The 18,710-nt window shown below is 45.6% G+C and overlaps 1 protein-coding gene across 1 annotated transcript in view; it reads right to left on the reverse strand.

Annotated features, from left to right (window-relative positions):
- Positions 1-4,522: 4,522 nt before the first annotated feature.
- Positions 4,523-18,710, reverse strand: part of SF3B6 (splicing factor 3b subunit 6) — a 34,640-nt gene continuing 20,452 nt past the window's right edge. The window contains exons 2-4 of the mRNA XM_086925164.1: positions 17,315-17,433; positions 7,527-7,665; positions 4,523-4,847 (exon numbers count right to left, since the gene is read on the reverse strand). Of these exons, the coding sequence (XP_086781290.1) occupies positions 4,758-4,847; positions 7,527-7,665; positions 17,315-17,433 (348 nt within the window). The 3' untranslated portion in view covers positions 4,523-4,757. The remainder of the gene's footprint in view (positions 4,848-7,526; positions 7,666-17,314; positions 17,434-18,710) is intronic.

An 18,710-nucleotide genomic window follows, 5' to 3' on the forward strand; every position in this document is an offset into this window, starting at 1 on the left:
CAATCACCAACACATCCACCATCACCACCACATCCACCATCACCACCACATCCACCACCACCACATCCACCATAACATCCACCGCCACATCCACCGCCACATCCACCGCCACATCCACCGCCACATCCACCGCCACATCCACCGCCGCATCCACCACCGCATCCACCACCACATCCACCACCACATCCACCACCGCTACATCCACCACCGCCACATCCACCACCGCCACATCCACCACCGCCACATCCACCACCGCCACATCCACCACCGCCACACCCACCACCACCACATCCACCACCACCACATCCACCACACCCACCATATCCACTGCATCCACCACCACCACATCCACCACCACCACACCCACCACCACCACACCCACCACCACCACACCCACCACCACCACCATATCCACCGCATCCACCGCATCCACCACTTCCACCACTTCCTCCACATCCACCACCTCCACATCCACCACCACCGCATCCACCACCACCACATCCACCACCACCACATCCACCACCACATCCACCACCACCACCACCACATCCACCACCACCACATCCACCACCTCATCCACCACCTCATCCACCACCACTTTCACCACATCACCACCACCACCACATCCACCACCACTTTCACCACATCACCACCACATCCACCATCACCACCACATCCACCATCACATCCACCACCCCCACCACCACCACATCCACCATCACCTCCACATCCACCATGACATCCACCATGACATCCACCGCCACATCCACCACCACCGCATCCACCACATGCACCACCACCGCATGCACCCACCACCACATCCACTACAACCACCACCACATCCACCATCACCACCACATCCACCATCACATTCACCATCACATCCACCACCACCACCACCTCCACCACCACATCCACCACTTCCACCGCATCCACCACCACCACCACATCCACCACCACCACCACATCCACCACCGCATCCACCACCACATCCACCACCACCTCATCCACCACCGCATCCACCACCACTACATCCACCACACCCACCACCATCACTTCCACCACCACCACCGCATCCACCATCAGAACCACATCCACCATCACATCCACCATCACATCCATCACATCCACCACCACCACATCCACCATCACCTCCATATCCACCATGAAATCCACCGCCACATCCACCGCCACATCCACCGCCACATCCACCACCACCACCACATCCACCATCACATCCACCACCACCACACCCACCACCACATCCACCACTTCCACCGCATCCACCACCACATCCACCACCGCCACATCCACCACCACATCCACCACCACCTCATCCACCACTGCATCCACCACCACTACATCCACCACACCCACCACCATCACTTCCACCACCACCACATCCACCATCACAACCACATCCACCATCACATCCACCACCACCACCACATCCACCGCATCCACCACCACATCCACCACTGCATCCACCACCAATCCACCACCACCTCATCCACCACCGCATCCACCACCACTACATCCACCACACCCACCACCATCACTTCCACCACCACCACCGCATCCACCATCACAACCACATCCATCACATCCACCTCCACCACATCCACCACCACATCCACCATCACCTCCATATCCACCATGAAATCCACCGCCACCACTACATCCACCACCACCACATCCACCGCATCCACCACCACCACATCCACCACCACCGCATCCACCACCACCGCATCCACCACCACCGCATCCACCACCACATCCACCACCACCACATCCACCACCACCACATCCACCAGTACATCCACCACCACCACCATCACTTCCACCACCACATCCACCACCGCATCCACCACCACTTTCATCACATCCACCACCACCACATCTACCACCACCACCATCACCACCACATCCACCACCACATCCACCATCACCACCACCACCACCACATCCACCACCACCACCACCACCACCTCTATATGAGTGTGGCTCTGTGTGTGTGTAGGTGCAAATGCAATGTTCTTGGATTTTTGTCACAATAAAATACACTGAACATAATCTTCACAAAAGTTATTTACAAACGTTTAAGCTATGGCCATTATAAATTACAATTATTTTTATTTAAGTATTAATTATTTACAAAATTAAAAGCCATTGTTATTTGTAATATCAAGACATCTAAGTCACGTAAATACAACACACATTGCATTACAAATGCTATAGGTGTCACATTTGCAAAAGTTAAAACTATTGACATTGTAACTGACAAAGCTATTAATTTTGCTACTTTCAAAACCAACACATAAATAAAAAAAGTGTCATTTACAATACCAATAGCTCAAACTTTCCTAATGCGAGCCCTATTGCATTTCCAATGCTTGTTCTCATTTGCTGGTCTACATTACATTGTCGTAGTTTGGTTTTGCCTGGGTGGTTATTTGTCATTGTATCTTTTACCCTGACCCAGGAAATTGATTCTAACTCATGGGATCTTTGTTGTCTACAAACGTTCCGCACTTCATGCCATGTCTTATATCGTGTGCTAATCCCACCCTGCTCCCTTTAAATACCCCTGCACCCCATAATCATTACCCACCCTTACTCCTTAAAATACCCCAACACCCTTAAACACTAACCCATCTTAACCCTATAAATATACCCTGTACCCCAAAACCCAAACCTATCCCTAAAAATACCCCTATACCCCAAAACCCAAACCTAGCCCTGAACCCTAAAATACCCCTGTACCCCAAACCTAGCCCTGAACCCTATAAATACACCTGTACCCCAAAACCCAAACCTACCCCTGAACCCCAAGAATACCCCTATACCCCAAAACCCAAACCTAGCCCTGAACCCTAAAAATACTCATGTACCCCAAAACCCATACCTATCCCTAAACCCTGAAAGTACCCCTGTACCCCATAACCCAAAACTATATCTGAACCCTTAAAATACCCAAACACCCCAAAACATATACCACTATACCCATACTTACCTTATCCAAACATTTAAAAAAACAAAACATTCTTTTACCATTCATGCATTTACAACTAATTTCGTTGTAAATGTATGCGTGGTAAAAGTATATAAAATGTAATGCCATGCGTTATAATGGCATTGCGGAGTCATGGTACTTTCGTAATGAAAGTATGCGGGGTGATGGTATGCAGAAAGAACGTTGCGGAATAATGGGTATTTACCCTCCCCCGGTAAGTACATTGGTGGCACGGCGGCCCACATCTCCAGCAACATACTCATATTTTTTCACCACCCATTTGAAAAATGCACAGGTCTCTCATTGATGGCCAGCACCGACAAACACTTTTAGACACACCTCCTGCCACAAGTTGTAGAATTGCGAACTTTAGAGCTGGGGAGCTATGTTCGAATCTTGCCATCTGCTCAACATCCTGTGATTCCAGGCAAATTGCTTTGTCTCCCCGTGCCTACCACAAATGAATGTGTTCTTCTGTAATTTAAATTGTGCTCACGCCATGTTGTCAAGTTTGCGCTATGTAATATTGCAAGGAAAAATAAAGTAGGGGAACTCGAGTTCACACACTACTGAACGCGCACTCTTAAGTGCATCAGCAGTGCACTGTGAATCGGAGCGTTTCACAGGCCTGTCACAGATAAGAAATGCTATCAAAACGAAATCCTACAAAACAATATACTACTGGCCGGCAGCAATTCATACCAGGACATCGTCGGGACGGGTTGCTAGTACTATATAAAATCTGCACAACATTTACAACGGCGTCTCCCATCTCCAAAAAAGAGCGTCTATGCCACTTCGTTTATGCCAGAATTAGTACAAGCTAATGGTGCAGTCAGGCAGTCAATTGTAGTTCATTTAGGCTGAATAATAACTTCCTTATATTGCTTGACACACACACACACACACACTCTCTCTCTCTCATACAAGACAAAACTGCTACAAGTAAGGCCCATCAACTAATATCACTAACTACTCAATTCAAACACATTCAGTTTCTTGCCATATAGGATGGTCACTGAGATAGAATAGGCACTATTCTGCAAAACAGTGTTTTGAAAGTCTTACGTTAATGAAAGCCATCCACTTTAAAAATATCTTTGTTCTAGAAAAGCAAGTCCTCTATAAGCATCAAACTAAGTAACTAAATAACCAATAAAATGTAAAAGGAAGATCTCTACTAAACAAGAAAATACTCAGCAAAGGTTCAAACATGCTTTTCATCATCACTGTTTTACGAGAATGTAATTCCCCATGGGGACAATAATATAGCTATCTCACCGGCGTACAGATAAGCAGCCAGGCAATTCAGATGCATACCGGAAATTTAGAACACTAACGCATTAACAAACTCAAACACTGCAGGGTATATTAATAAAACTAAGAGGAGAGCCAATTTTGACCATTCCAGGTGCATGGTGACGTGAATAATACAAAAATCCTCAGCTAACCATATAAATAGCAATCTAACTGAGAAAGGAACAAGAGGGTACATAAGAAACACAGCCGTAAATTATCTTCCATGTTTATTTTCAGAAGTGGTAATGATGTTGAAATCAGGAGACAAGCACTGCAGAGGTCACTGAAAAAGTTCAAAGGGGGAATATAAACCAAATAATAATCAGTTTGAACGGGTATCAACAATATACAGTTGGATCCAGTGATGAAAGATAAATATAATTGGGCCAGAATTGTAAAGCAAGAGTCTTTGTTTGGAAAGAAGCAATAAAAGGAATCCAAAATCTCATTTGGGTGGGTCTGTGTTGATGCCATACTTTTCCTTGAGAAGCTTGAGCTGTTCCTCTTTCTTCTTTGTGTCCATTTTTTGAAATGCCTGCAAGAAATAAGCAACAATAATTAAGTACGCTAAGTGAAAGGGCTCAGTGACTGCTATCGAAATGGAAGCACATACTCTTCTTTTCCTGCATGTACAATACATGACCAGCCATGCTAGTCACGCCAAGCTATTTAATGTTACACAAACCCTGTACATTTAGAGCATATAGGTGAATATTTAGTAAGCGCTTTGTTCAAAACTGTTATATGTTTAATATATATTCACACTTCAACTGAACAGATTACTATTGTAACTAATTCAGGCGCTAGAGATGTGCTGTGGTAATGACATGGTATGATAATGGTCAAAGTCAAACTTTTTTTCAAGCTATAAGTTCAAAACAAAATGATTTTCCCAATAAATGTTTAACTATTTTCAGAAAAAAATAAAATCTTTCAAAAGGATCCTTTGTTACTTTCAGTGCTAGTTGTGAGCGTTCTCACAATACCCTAAAAAAATGTGCTCTTTTCTGCTGGGAATCTCATGATATTTGATCCCCTCGGATGATAAGACCACAGTGGCATAGCATGGTCACCAAAGTGGGTCTTTGGACCTGTGCAAGAAGAATGGCAACCATTTTCTGGCGATTTAGACGGTCTAGTTAAATTAAGAGAATGCAGTGTATGTGATACGAAGTACTGCACAGTGCATAAAAAAAACACAGCTACTATTTTCGCCAACGTTAAATCATTTGTAAAAAGTGAAATAAGATCACAACTCTTCTTAGAAACAAGAGCTAGGTCTCTGCCTCTGCATGTCATACTCCTTAATCTGAAATGTGGAAACTAGAGCTGAAGCTCTCCAAAATACAGCATACTGCGCCAATTCCAAGAGCCTTTCACTGGGCATAGTTGACATCAAACTTTCCTCTGGAGCACATTTTTGCTTTATATACAAATATGATAGAAATGCAGGTACAGTATGCATAATGCTGCACAGTTATACCTTTCTCATACCTAGATATGATCAATCACCCCATCCTAAACATCCGAGTACAATAAATGCAACAGTGCAGTCAACCATATGTATTAACCCACTCAACAGCCAGAAATGCTACATATTAGAACAGAGTACTTAGTAACAACTATGTGTGCATGTGAGAAAAAGAAACCAACTCTCCAAAGTAGCAATCAGGCATATCTTTCAGAGAAACGATTCACAAAAGCGAATTGATTGCTGTGGGTAAAATTGCATTTCTTTGATGTATGGCAATCTTACTATACAATACACTGTCACTTCACAGTGGTTATCGTGGTTCAGAATAAGGATTTTTTTTTATCTGGCAGATGAGGGTCTCAAAGCGAAACGTTACACTATTTGTATTGTTCTGTAACTGTGTGCATTTGACTTTATTTCTATTTTCGGTTAAGCTATTTCGAAAACTGTTTTCACACTGTAACTCTGTATGACCACTAGGTAGCTTGAATTTACTGATGATTTATACAATGAAAACAGGTAATTGCCTGCTATACACTCCCACCAGTAAGGTGTTTGCATTTCAAAGGCCTGACTGAGACCCACTATTTTTGAAAGACAAGACACTAATTTCAGAACGATCCCATTGCAATGATGGATATCACAATCAAGAGCTATTACATTGTCAATGGTCAGCCTCTGACTCGACAGATTTGCTACCGAGATACAGAGCCTCTTGTGGACGGATTTACATTTCTGAATTGTTCTGCTTTCTTTGTGAGCTTATATTACACGCACTGTAAAATATGGCACGGTGTCGGACTTCATATTTAAACCAAGTGGTTGTTTACTATGCTCTTTTTTTTCCAGTGGGTTTGATGGCTACATGGACTCTATATTTTGCACTTAAAAGCTTACAGAAGGTGGAAAAAGCTTCTTATAGTTGCAATTCTCCTCCCAAAAAAAGTGGGCTTTCTACGACAGTCAAATGATCTATAATCACTTCACTTTCAGTAGGCTGCCGAGTCTGGGACACCTATAAACTACATTTCTGGCCAGGGATTCAATACGGCGAATTATATGTCCGATATTGATTGTAAAATATTGTGAATTATTTCTCATCCACCGCTGTGTGTTTTCTTCTCCTTTCACTTGTCCTACTTTCTTGATCACACCTTTCCTTTGCACGCTCCTGTTTTGGGGCAACCTATGTGTTTTTACTGACTAAAAGATATATTGTAAAAAAATATGAATACAGAAAAATAAAATAGGAATATATTTTCTTTAACCGTGGTGCAAGGTTCTTTTCAGTATAACTAAGCCTTTGAGTATTATAGAGCAGACTGATTATTGTTGCTCCTTACTAAATATTGATTCATCATTGATTAAATCAAACACTGGAATCTATAGGTTCAGGACCACTGTTTGTTTATAACAATATACACCCAGGTCCATACCTTATGGGCTACCCCATTTTCTTAATGGGTACACAAATAATGGCGCACATGTCCATGTCTATTCCATGAAACTATACATCGGCGCTTTCTTCAAAGGCTAGTGCAGACGTTTCCACTGCATGGCACCGCATGAGGATGTATCAATAGAATTAGTAGGAAAACGTCCAACTAAACTAAAATACGATTGAATCCTATATGGATTTTTTAGTACCGTGATAAAAACAAGCCAACACCTGCTATTAACTAATCAATAAAACAGCAAATCAAGAGGGGCGAGTACAGAACAGGGTATGTGTGTACTTACTCTGTTTGCATTGTAGTATAATACAACAAGGTATCTGTTGCAGACATTGAATCCAGAGAGATGGTCACACGCATTTTTAGCATCAAAGATATCCTCGTAGACAACATATGCTGTTCCTCTGGACTCTGGTGTGTTTCCACTGCAAAAAAAAGACATTCAATGTTTCTGATGTTGTTTCACTCGTACTAACTTTCAGACTCATACAATGCAATGCAGATTATTAAATCGATGGGTCTTCATCCTCTTGACAGAGAGTGCATGCTACCTACTTCAAGCTAATGAGCGCCCTCTTGTGACAGTTTGCTGTGTATTCTCAAACATCCACAAATTTCCCATATGCTTTCTAGATAGTATCTTCATCGCCAGTCTCCCTGCTTTTTACCTCTTTTTCCAAAATGCACTGTGGTGATAGAATTGGAATTTTAATTCAGCAACTGTTCACTCCTTATTTTGGAAATTTAAGAACAGTGTAAAAATAGCTGTCATTTTCAACTGCAACTAACACGTGGCGTTGGGCCACATCACAAAAAATACACTCACGTGCAAAAATAGATGTGCTAACGCCTACACCTCCATGTGTACTACTACAGAAGCTCTTCTGTGTTTAACATGTCATAACAGCAGTTTGCAGAAATCTCCTTGGTTATAATTAGCACATATGTGCATATTATAATTCATAATTTTACCTAACTGAAAAGCAATGCTATAAATTAAGTTCTTGGTTAGGAAAACTTCATAGAAAGTGCACTGATAAAAAAACAATTACTATGAGCCTGCGTGCTGCCAACCAGACAAGTCTGGAGATGCACAGCCTACGAATTCGCCATATAAATCCTACCAACATCACTGCACACCCATTTTTTGCACACCCATTTTTTGCACCAGTGCGCAATATTTATGTTATGGGGCTCTGATGTTTGCTCGACTCCAAAAAGTTACATTTAGGTACCTTTACTCCATTGCTTGATCCACTGAGAAATGTCTGATCCTCCCTATCATTTCAGCTCCATTTCTATTCTAATATCTTTTTTACTTTGCACTGATTGCTATGATAAAATATTCCTTTTTAGGCAGTGTGTGCCCTCGGTCTGATGCATTGTTACCTGCTGTCGGGGCCGGGACCAGATACTGTAAACAACCCCTGTAGCCTGCCGGCTATCTTAGTCAAACATATAAGGGGGTACACGTCAAAACCTTAAAAAGCAACGCAGTACCCAGTAAAAAATAAATCACTGCACCAATCCTTCAGCCTCGAGTAAAGCATTAATACTATGTATGTCATAACTTGTTTTTTTTACCGGAAGGCTTTGATTCCTTAACAGCTCAGCCCCTAGGTTCATTGCCAGGTCTTTGATCGTAGTGAAATATATAACCGCAGTGACACATAACAGATACATGTTTCCATGTCACGAGCAATATCATAACCCAGTGCTGGCATTTTAGCCAACAGCACTTGCAAGCTGGTTATTTTCAATAGTAAATGCAAAACTTTGTCTTTTGGATGTGAATTGCTGGCGAAAAAGGCTGCACTCACTGAACGTGTAAGCACACAGTATGCTTGGCAGCTGCGAGTGTGTGTGTGTTTGTTTGACACTGTGTGAGACTGTGTATGTGAGAGACACTGAGACAGTGTATGTGTGAGGCTGTGTGTGTGTATGTGTGAGACACTGTGTGTGTGTGAGACACTGAACGTGTAAGCACACAGTATGCTTGGCAGCTACGTGTGTGTGTGTGTGTGTGTGTGTGTGTGTGAGAGAAACAGTGTGTGTGTGTGTGTTTGACACTGTGAGACTGTATGTGAGACACTGTGAGGCTTTGTGTGTGTGAGACACTGTGTGTGTGAGAGACACTGAGTGTGAGAGACTGTGTGTGTGTGAGACACTGTGTGTGTGAGAGAGACAGTGTGTGTGTGAGACAGTTGTGTGTGTGTTTGACACTGTGTGAAACTGTGTATGTGAGAGACACTGTGAGACAGTGTATGTGTGAGGCTGTGTGTGTGAGACACTGTGTGTGAGAGACACTGTGACACTGTGTGTGTGTGTGTGAGACACTGAACGTGTAAGCACACAGTATGCTTGGCAGCTACGTGTGTGTGTGTGTTTGACACTGTGTGAGACTGTATGTGAGAGACACTGTGTGAGACCGTGTATGTGTGAGGCTGTGTGTGTGTGTGAGAGAGACAGTGTGTGTGTGAGACAGTGTGTGTGTGTGTGTGTGTGAGACACTGTGTGAAACTGTGCATGTGAGAGACACTGTGAGACAGTGTATGTGTGAGACACTGTGTGTGAGACAATCAATCAATCAATCAATCAAAGACATTTATAGAGCGCACTACTTACCCGTAGGGTCTCAAGGCGCTTGGGGGGGGGGGGGAAGGCGTTACTGCTCGAACAGCCAGGTCTTCAGCTTCTTCCTGAAGGAGAGGTGGTCTTGGGTCAGGCGCAGGTCGGGAGGGAGGGAGGTCCAGGTCTTGGCGGCCAGGTAGGAGAAGGACCTTCCTCCTGTTGTCGCTCTTCGGATGCGGGGGACGGCGGCGAGGGCGTGGCTGGCTGATCGGAGGTGGTGTTTGGGAGCGTAGAAGTTGATTCGGTTGTTGAGGTAGCTCGGGCCTTGATCGTGTAGGGCTTTGTGTGCGTGGGTGAGGAGACGGAAGGTGATTCTTTTGTTGACGGGGAGCCAATGCAGGTCTCTCAGATGTCCGGAGATGTGGCTGTTTCGTGGGATGTCGAGGATGAGTCTGGCTGAGGCGTTCTGGATCCGCTGGAGTCTCTTCTGGAGCTTGGCGGTGGTACCGGCGTGGAGGGCGTTGCCGTAGTCCAGTCGGCTGGTGACGAGGGCCTGGGTGACGGTCTTCCTGGTCTCGGTGGGGATCCACCAGAAGATCTTCCGTAGCATGCGTAGGATGTTGAAGCACGACGAGGAGACGGCGTTGACTTGCCTGGTCATGGAGAAGGAGGAGTCCAGGATGAAGCCCAGGTTGCGTGCGTGGTCCGTCGGTTTGGGTGCGGTGCCCAGGGCGGGGGGCCACCAGGAGTCGTCCCAGGCGGAGGGCGAGGAGCCCAGGATGAGGACCTCCGTCTTGTCTGAGTTCAGTTTCCACTCGGCTACCTCTTTCATCCCTTCGTGCAGATTGGCTCTGGCGGCGGCGGGGTCGTTGGTCAGGGAGAGGATCAGCTGGGTGTCGTCGGCGTAGGAGATTATGTTGAGGTTGTGTTGGCGTGCGATGGCCGCGAGGGGGCTCATGTAGACGTTGAAGAGGGTGGGGCTCAGCGAGGATCCTTGAGGGACGCCGCAGATGACTTCGGTGGCTTCTGATTTGTACGGTGGTAGGCGGACTCTCTGTGTTCTTCCGTCGAGGAAGGAGATGATCCATTCCAGTGCCTTCTCCTGGATTCCGACGCTGAGGCGCTGCACTAGGGTGCGGTGGCAGACAGTGTCGAATGCCGCGGAGAGGTCTAGGAGGATGAGGGCCGCTGTATCTCCGTTGTCCATCAGGGCTCGGATGTCGTCGGTGGCAGCGATGAGGGTGGTCTCGGTGCTGTGGTTGGCTCGGAAGCCAGACTGTGAGGGGTCGAGGGATCCATTTGTCTCGAGGAAGGCGGCCAGCTGTTTGTTGACGGTCTTCTCGATGACTTTGGCTGGAAACGGGAGGAGCGAGATGGGGCGGTAATTCTTGAGTTCGGTGGGGTCCGCTGTGGGTTTCTTGAGAAGAGCGCTGAGTTCGGCGTGCTTCCAGCTCTCAGGGAAGGTGGCGGTGTCGAAGGAGGTGTTGAGGATGTCCCGCAGGTGGGGTGCGATGACAGCGTCGGCCATGTTGAAGACGTGGTGAGGGCAGGGGTCGGTCGGAGATCCGGAGTGGACGGAGTTCATCATGCGGACGGTGTCTTCGGTGCTGATCGGAGTCCAGGAGCGGAGGGTGGTGGTGGGCGTCGTTGCTGCGGTCGTGGCGTGCGTCGATTGAATGCTGAAGCTGTTGTGTATGTCCGCGATCTTGTTGTGGAAGTAGGAGGCGAGGGAGTTGCAGAGGTCTTGCGATGGGGTGATGTCGTTGTTTCCGGCGTTGGGGTTGGAGAGCTCTTTCACGATGTTGAAGAGTTCCTTGCAGTTGTGTGCGTTGTTATCCAGCCGGTCCTTGATTGCAGTTTTCTTGGCGGCGCGGATCAGTTGGTGGTGCTTCCGGGTGGCGAGCTTGAGGGTGGTCATGTTGTCCGGTGTTGGTTCCCTTCTCCAGACTTTCTCGAGGGCTCGGCAGTTCTTCTTGGAGCTCTTGAGTTAGTCGGTGAACCATGGGGCTTTCTTGCTGCCGGGTCTGCTGGGCGGGGTCCTCAGAGGGGCGAGTTCGTCCCTGCGCAGTTGCTGATCCACTTCGTGAGGTTGTCGGCGGCCTGGCTGGGGTTCGCTGAGCTGGCAGGGGGGTGCTGGCTCAGGGAAGCGGCGAGCTGGTCGGCTGTGATCTTGTTCCAGCTTCTTCGGGCAACCTGTTGCTGGTGGTGGTGGATCGTCGTTCTTTTGAAGGTGAAGTGGACACAGCTGTGGTCCGTCCAGTGGAGTTCTGTGGCGTGGCTGAAGGCGATGTCTTTGCTGGATGAGAAGACGGCGTCGAGTGTGTGTCCGGCGAGGTGGGTGGGGGTGGACACCAGCTGCTTGAGTCCGAGGTTGTCGAGCAGGGTGATGGTGTTGCGGTCGTTGTTGTTCTCCAGGTGAAAGTTGAGGTCCCCCAGGAGGATGTAGTCAGCGGAGGGGAGGGCATGCAGGCTGACGAAGTCGGCGATGTCCTCGCTGAATTGTGTGCGTGGTCCCGGGGGTCGGTAGATCAGGGTGCCTCTGAGGGTGGTCTTCGGGTCGGTGTGGATCTGGAAGTGCAGGTGTTCGGCGGTCGTTAGGGTGTCGTCGGTGCTGGTCGTGATGCGGATGGTGTTCCTGTGGATGATGGCGATGCCTCCTCCCATCTGGTTGGCGGTGCGGTCCCTCCGGGTGATCTTGTAGCCCTCTGGGATGGCGATGGCGATGTCGGGCGCTGAAGAGGCGTTCATTCAGGTCTCCGTGAGGAAGGCAACGTCAGGGGCTGTGGTGTCGAGGAGGTTCCAGAGTTCGATGGCGTGTCTGTGGACGGAGCGGGTGTTGAGCAGGATGCATTTTAGGTGGTTGCTGCTGGTGTTCGGCTTGGCAGGTGCTGGTGCAGGGCAGGTCCGGATGCAGGTGAACTTGCAGGCGTGGCAGCTGAAGGGTCCGTGGGTGCGTCGTGGGGTGGCTCGGTAGCATCCTGGGATTCGGCCGGTGTTGAGTGCGATGAGGGTGGCGGCGGTGTACGTCAGGCGGGTCGGCCGGGGTCCTCGTGGGCCAAGGGTCCTGGCACTGGGCGCGGTCCAGGCGCGGACGGGCGTGACACTGTGTGTGTGTGAGACACTAAACGTGTAAGCACACAGTATGCTTGGCAGCTACGTGTGTGTGTGTGTTTGACACTGTGTGAGGCTGTATGTGAGAGACACTGTGTGAAACCGTGTATGTGTGAGGCTGTGTGTATGTGTGAGACACTGCGAGTGTGTGAGAGACACTGCGAGTGTGTGAGAGACACTGCGAGTGTGTGAGAGACACTGCGAGTGTGTGAGAGACACTGCGAGTGTGTGAGAGACACTGCGAGTGTGTGAGAGACACTGCGAGTGTGTGAGAGACACTGCGAGTGTGTGAGAGACACTGCGAGTGTGTGAGAGACACTGCGAGTGTGTGAGAGACACTGCGTGCGTGAGAGACACTGCGTGCGTGAGAGACACTGCGTGCGTGAGAGACACTGAGTGCGTGAGAGACACTGAGTGCGTGAGAGACACTGAGTGCGTGAGAGACACTGAGTGCGTGAGAGACACTGAGTGCGTGAGAGACACTGAGTGCGTGTGAGACACTGAGTGCGTGGGAGACACTGAGTGCGTGGGAGACTCCGTGTGTGGGAGACTCCGTGTGTGTGAGACTCCGTGTGTGTGAGACTCCGTGTGTGTGAGACTCCGTGTGTGTGAGACTCCGTGTGTGTGAGACTCCGTGTGTGTGAGACTCCGTGTGTGTGAGACTCCGTGTGTGTGAGACTCCGTGTGTGTGAGACTCCGTGTGTGTGAGACTCCGTGTGTGTGAGACTCCGTGTGTGTGAGACTCCGTGTGTGTGAGACTCCGTGTGTGAGACTCTGTGTGTGTGAGACTCTGTGTGTGTGAGAGAGATACTGTGTGTGAGAGAGATACTGTGTGTGAGAGAGATACTGTGTGTGAGAGAGATACTGTGTGTGTGAGAGAGATACTGTGTGTGTGTGAGAGAGATACTGTGTGTGTGTGAGAGAGATACTGTGTGTGTGAGAGAGATACTGTGTGTATGTGTGTGACACTGTGTGTATGTGTGTGACACTGTGTGTGACACTGGGTGTATGTGTGACACTGTGTGTGTGTGTTTGAGACACTGTGCGAGGCACTGTGTGTGTGTGTGTGAGGCACTGAGATTCTCTACTCACTCTCCACTACTCACTCTCCACTACTCACTCTCTACCTACTACTCACTACCTTCTACTGACTCTCTACCATTCACTCTCTACTACTCTCTACCATTCACTCTCTACTACTCTTTACCTACTACTCTCTACCTACTACTCTACTACTCTCTACCTACTACTCTCTACCTACTACTCTACTACTCTCTACCTACTACTCTACTAGTCTATACCTACTACTCTACTAGTCTATACCTACTACTCTAGTCTCTACTCACTCTCTACTAATCACTCTCTACTACGGACACTGACAAAACAGAGTGACCTTACTCCAATCCTTTACTCTTTGCTTAAAGGCACTAGTGAAAAAACATTCAAAATGCAATAGGTCTCTTCTTTATTAAACTTAAAAAAATTCTGTTTGTAAACAGGTGGCTTTTTTAGCTTTACTTTTATTAGTGTTTGTAAAACGTTCATGTACATAACATGCATATATATGCATATGTATATATATATATATATATATATATATATATATATATATATATACATATATTCCACACACACACACACACACATAAACATCTGCATATCTATATAAATACCAATATTAATGCATCCATACATATCCATACATATGCATGGTATGTGCATAAACGTTTACAAAAACATTAATAATTACATCAGAATTGCTTAACCTCATAAGTGCTGCGCCTAGTCCAACGGCCGACGGCTCCACTACCTCGGGAGTGCTGCCGTCGGCCGTTGGACGTTCGAACCTCACCTGCGCAATGGAACGTTCAGCACTGGAGCTGGACGTTCCATAGCTGCTAAGGTGTTAAGCTTAACTAACGCAGAGACCGTTGCATTGCAAGTGCTTGTTCATTTTCCTCTAGCGGTTCTTAACATGCTGCTAGAATTCTGCTCGTAATGGGAGCACTGCTCTCAGTGGGCCTCGAAGGAGACCCGAACTCCCCGTGTATTCAAGGGTGTGGCGTAAACACACAAATGTAAACTAAATTTCTGCAATCCCCATAGTGTGCCACCCATCAAGTAATTTGCTGGCTCTCTCAGCTATCTGTTATCGCAGGTACATATAGAACACAATAACTAACATACTTCTAAAATCAGCCAGGACAATTTGCTTTCTCAGTGGTTGTTAACTGTTTGAGATAAATGAGTAATAATGATTTTGTTGTAAAGAATTAATACTGAAAATGTTTCAACTTGAAACTGTGAGATGCTGAATTAAACATTATAGAGGGCTGTGGAAGGGGTAGTAGTCTTCAGATAAGATGTCTCATTCAGATGACGTTATGCTATGCATGTATGCCCTTTTGTTCTCAACATCTCGTCCATCTACATATTTTACACCTCATCTCTTTCCTCTTCAGCACCGGTTTCCAAAATATCTCCTGAACGCACTGCCTCAAAACCCCTCCATTTATCCCCAAAAGCCCACTAAACACCCGCTCACCTGTAAACATTGCATTTTGTTTTAATTTTGCCTTGTGAATATTTTGGCAAACTGTACCTGTGGATAGAACACAGTTGCAACTGTGATACATGGCTATTGCACTGTAGAGGCAAAGGCTTGAATGCCCATCAATTCTGAACACCTTTTTGACACACACTGAGAAACTCGCACTGCCTTTAGCCTCAACCTCAGAGCTTTCGCTTGTGGCCTGTGGCCTGTTATAAAAATCTGAAGGCAACCTAATTCCATGGACTATACAAGAATAATATGCAAAGCAAAAAAAAAAAAAAATCACAGAAACACAAAATCCTGGAAACAGCTAACAGTTATGGAATGCAAGATTAAGTAAAACGTGAAATAAACAGGAACTAAATTGGTGACATGGGTTACCTTAATGGTTTTTGCATTAATTGTTCAGAAATCGATTAGTGTCTTAGCCCGTAAAGTTAAGGACATGAATATAAGGCCTGAGAGGGACCCATTTCATTAACTGGGTTAAAACCACTGGTTTATCTGACCCACTTAAAGCCATGCATACTCCTGATGCGGAAGAACAGGTAAGCAGGCTAAATGCTGTCATTCAACATGATCTCCCGCAACAAATGGCTGTCAGTTAGAGTGATCCAAAATGCCACCAAAACTCCTCAGAAAACCAATGGCGGATACACTGTAATCTGCCCTATGGGCTGAGCCAGCATTTCCACAGCACACTAGCTGACCAATTGCTGAAGGAGGTTGACCCAGAGCTGCTTTCTGTAAGTACTATTACTAAATAGGATGTATATTATTTTGAGAAAACAATAGTCAGGCAAAATAACGAAATGTCTCTAGGCCAGACCTAAAAATAGGGAAGTGACCGTGTCTGAACAGAAAAATCCTGATTTACCAAGGGTATCTTTAGATACTGTGAGCCTGCCAACCAACAGATTCTTTTTAAAACAATCAAACGTGTGCAGCCGGGACATGTTTGAAGGTGGTGGCATTTTATTTTTTCTAGAAAATAAGTACGATTAATTTAACGTCTACTTATTCCCTCTTTCTCAACAAAGTTTCCCAAAATACTATTTTTTTTTGGCATTCTTCTTCTTCGAGTCTGTGTCTCATCCTCCTTGCAGGCCGCCTCTTAATGGTCATCCACATCACACTTTCCGTTCCAAACCCAAATCTTATTTCTTATTTGACTCTCCACATTGGAGTTCCCCACCCCCCACAGTTAACATCACCTTTCCCATCGTCATTTGTTGTCCACATTACCGATCCTCACCGATCACTCACAATCCCCCAAAAGGATTCCTCTTGTCCTTCTCCACCAGTCAGAGGAGTCTGCTCTCTCTCCTCTCATCTTATGCCACCCTGCCCCCCTTTACAATTAGAGGTTCCCTATAGAGTAAACTATCTGCCCGACAATCCAAATGACCTCTTCACCAAATGCAACTGAGTTACTAGTTCAATGTGCTTCTCCCTCTTTAAAAAAAAGTTAGCCCCAATGTTTTTTAGAGGGATGCTTGGAATAGAGGAAGCATTTTGATGCATGGAGATAAGCACAAGTACTAGTCACTGTAAAGCACTGCCAACTAGATCGAAGAACAACTCGCAACAACTGCAAAATAATTTGAGCGATCAAATTTCAAATACACACATTTCTCCGTTTTTAAAACAAAAAGTTAGATCATAACATATGGGGACGTCCAGGAAAGGTGGTGTTAAATTAGAACCTGGTCCCTGTTTTTACCCATGACTTTTTAAGGAGGGTGTCTCATATGGTGAGCTCTTTTTATTTTGCAGCATATCTGTTTGACACATAATTAATACTTTTACAGTCAAATATCTTGACAATTGACACTTACACTCGGATTTGTCGAATAGGTCCGTACTTCCCAAAGATATCATACATTTCTTCTCCGGTGATTTTGTAAGGTAAATTCCTAATGTACAAGATCCGATTAACTTCAGGGGGCAAGCGAATCTAGGTGGAAGAAAAAAAAAAGAAACTACTGTAATTTGTACATCTTTAGACACTTGCGAGTGTCATTAATGCAGTCTCGAAAACCTTGATTTTCCAAACGTGAACATTTGTCAAACGAAAGCTTTTTAAAAAGAGAAAGATTTCTTAACATGCCAGCTTTGTAAATTACATCATGTGATCGTTGTTAACAAATTAGATTAAAAGGTAATGGCTCAAAGAGGTCCATTTAGATTACAGGCCCATGTCTACACAGGCTTTGAAAAATATACTCGCACACTCGCTGCGGCGAGTTAGATTTTATTAGGTTGAGCTACTTTTATGGCCTATTCTGGCGTATTGACAAAGAACAGGTTTTCTGATCAGTCAGAAAGTGAAGGAGCAATAAAAATGCCTAAAATCTCGTTTTTATTATTTCACATCTTCTCTGTGTTCAAAGACAGAGCTCAGAAGTCAGTTTACAATTACTTTTCCTTCTTTGATTGCCGAGTTGGAGGATTTTGTAAAGTGAACTGTCTGATTTTCTGTACGAAGTGTGAAATTGAAGGCTGTAGGGCATCGGGTCTTTCGAACACACAATTAAATAGCTAATAAGTCAACGGTGCAACATTTCAAAATATATTTCAGTAGTTGTGAAAGCCCATATTTTGTTCTTCTGTGTGATCAAAAATATTTGAATAGGACGAAAAACAAATCAGAACACTTAACTTGGTATTGTGCAAACGAAAAATATGTTTTCTGAGCCCCAATTTTGACAGGTTATTACACTATATTGTTTTGTCAGTAAAGCTGCAAGGTTTTTAGCTATTTACTATCTGTAAATGACAATGCGCTACCACATTATGCTTTAGTAATATATTTATTAAATGTGAGTGCTTAAACATGAACTGAGAAACTCTCCTGCACCAGCCCCGATGGCAATGCCATTAGTAAACTGAGAGGCAAGTCAGGGATCATGTGTATGTGGGCTAGATTCTATTTTACGTATGTAGCAAATGTTTAGTCTATTTACCCAAACAAAAGAGTTTTGTAGACTTTTGTTTTGTACAGCAGAAATGCTGAAATTACATATTTGAAGGTGCACTCGTATGTGAGAATGAAGAAAAAGGCGAGTTTGTAAAATGAATTATTTGCCAATGATCACGCAATTTGAGATCAGTTTACGGGTCAAGTACATTACAGTTAGGTCAAGTAGATTATTCAAGTTATTCGACCTGCAAGTCATGACATTTTTATGATTTTTCAAGGCCTGCTACAGATAAATACCAAAACCCCCTTCA

This window comes from Lissotriton vulgaris, chromosome 6 (assembly GCF_964263255.1).
Source record: "Lissotriton vulgaris chromosome 6, aLisVul1.2, whole genome shotgun sequence".
NCBI lineage: Eukaryota > Metazoa > Chordata > Amphibia > Caudata > Salamandridae > Lissotriton > Lissotriton vulgaris.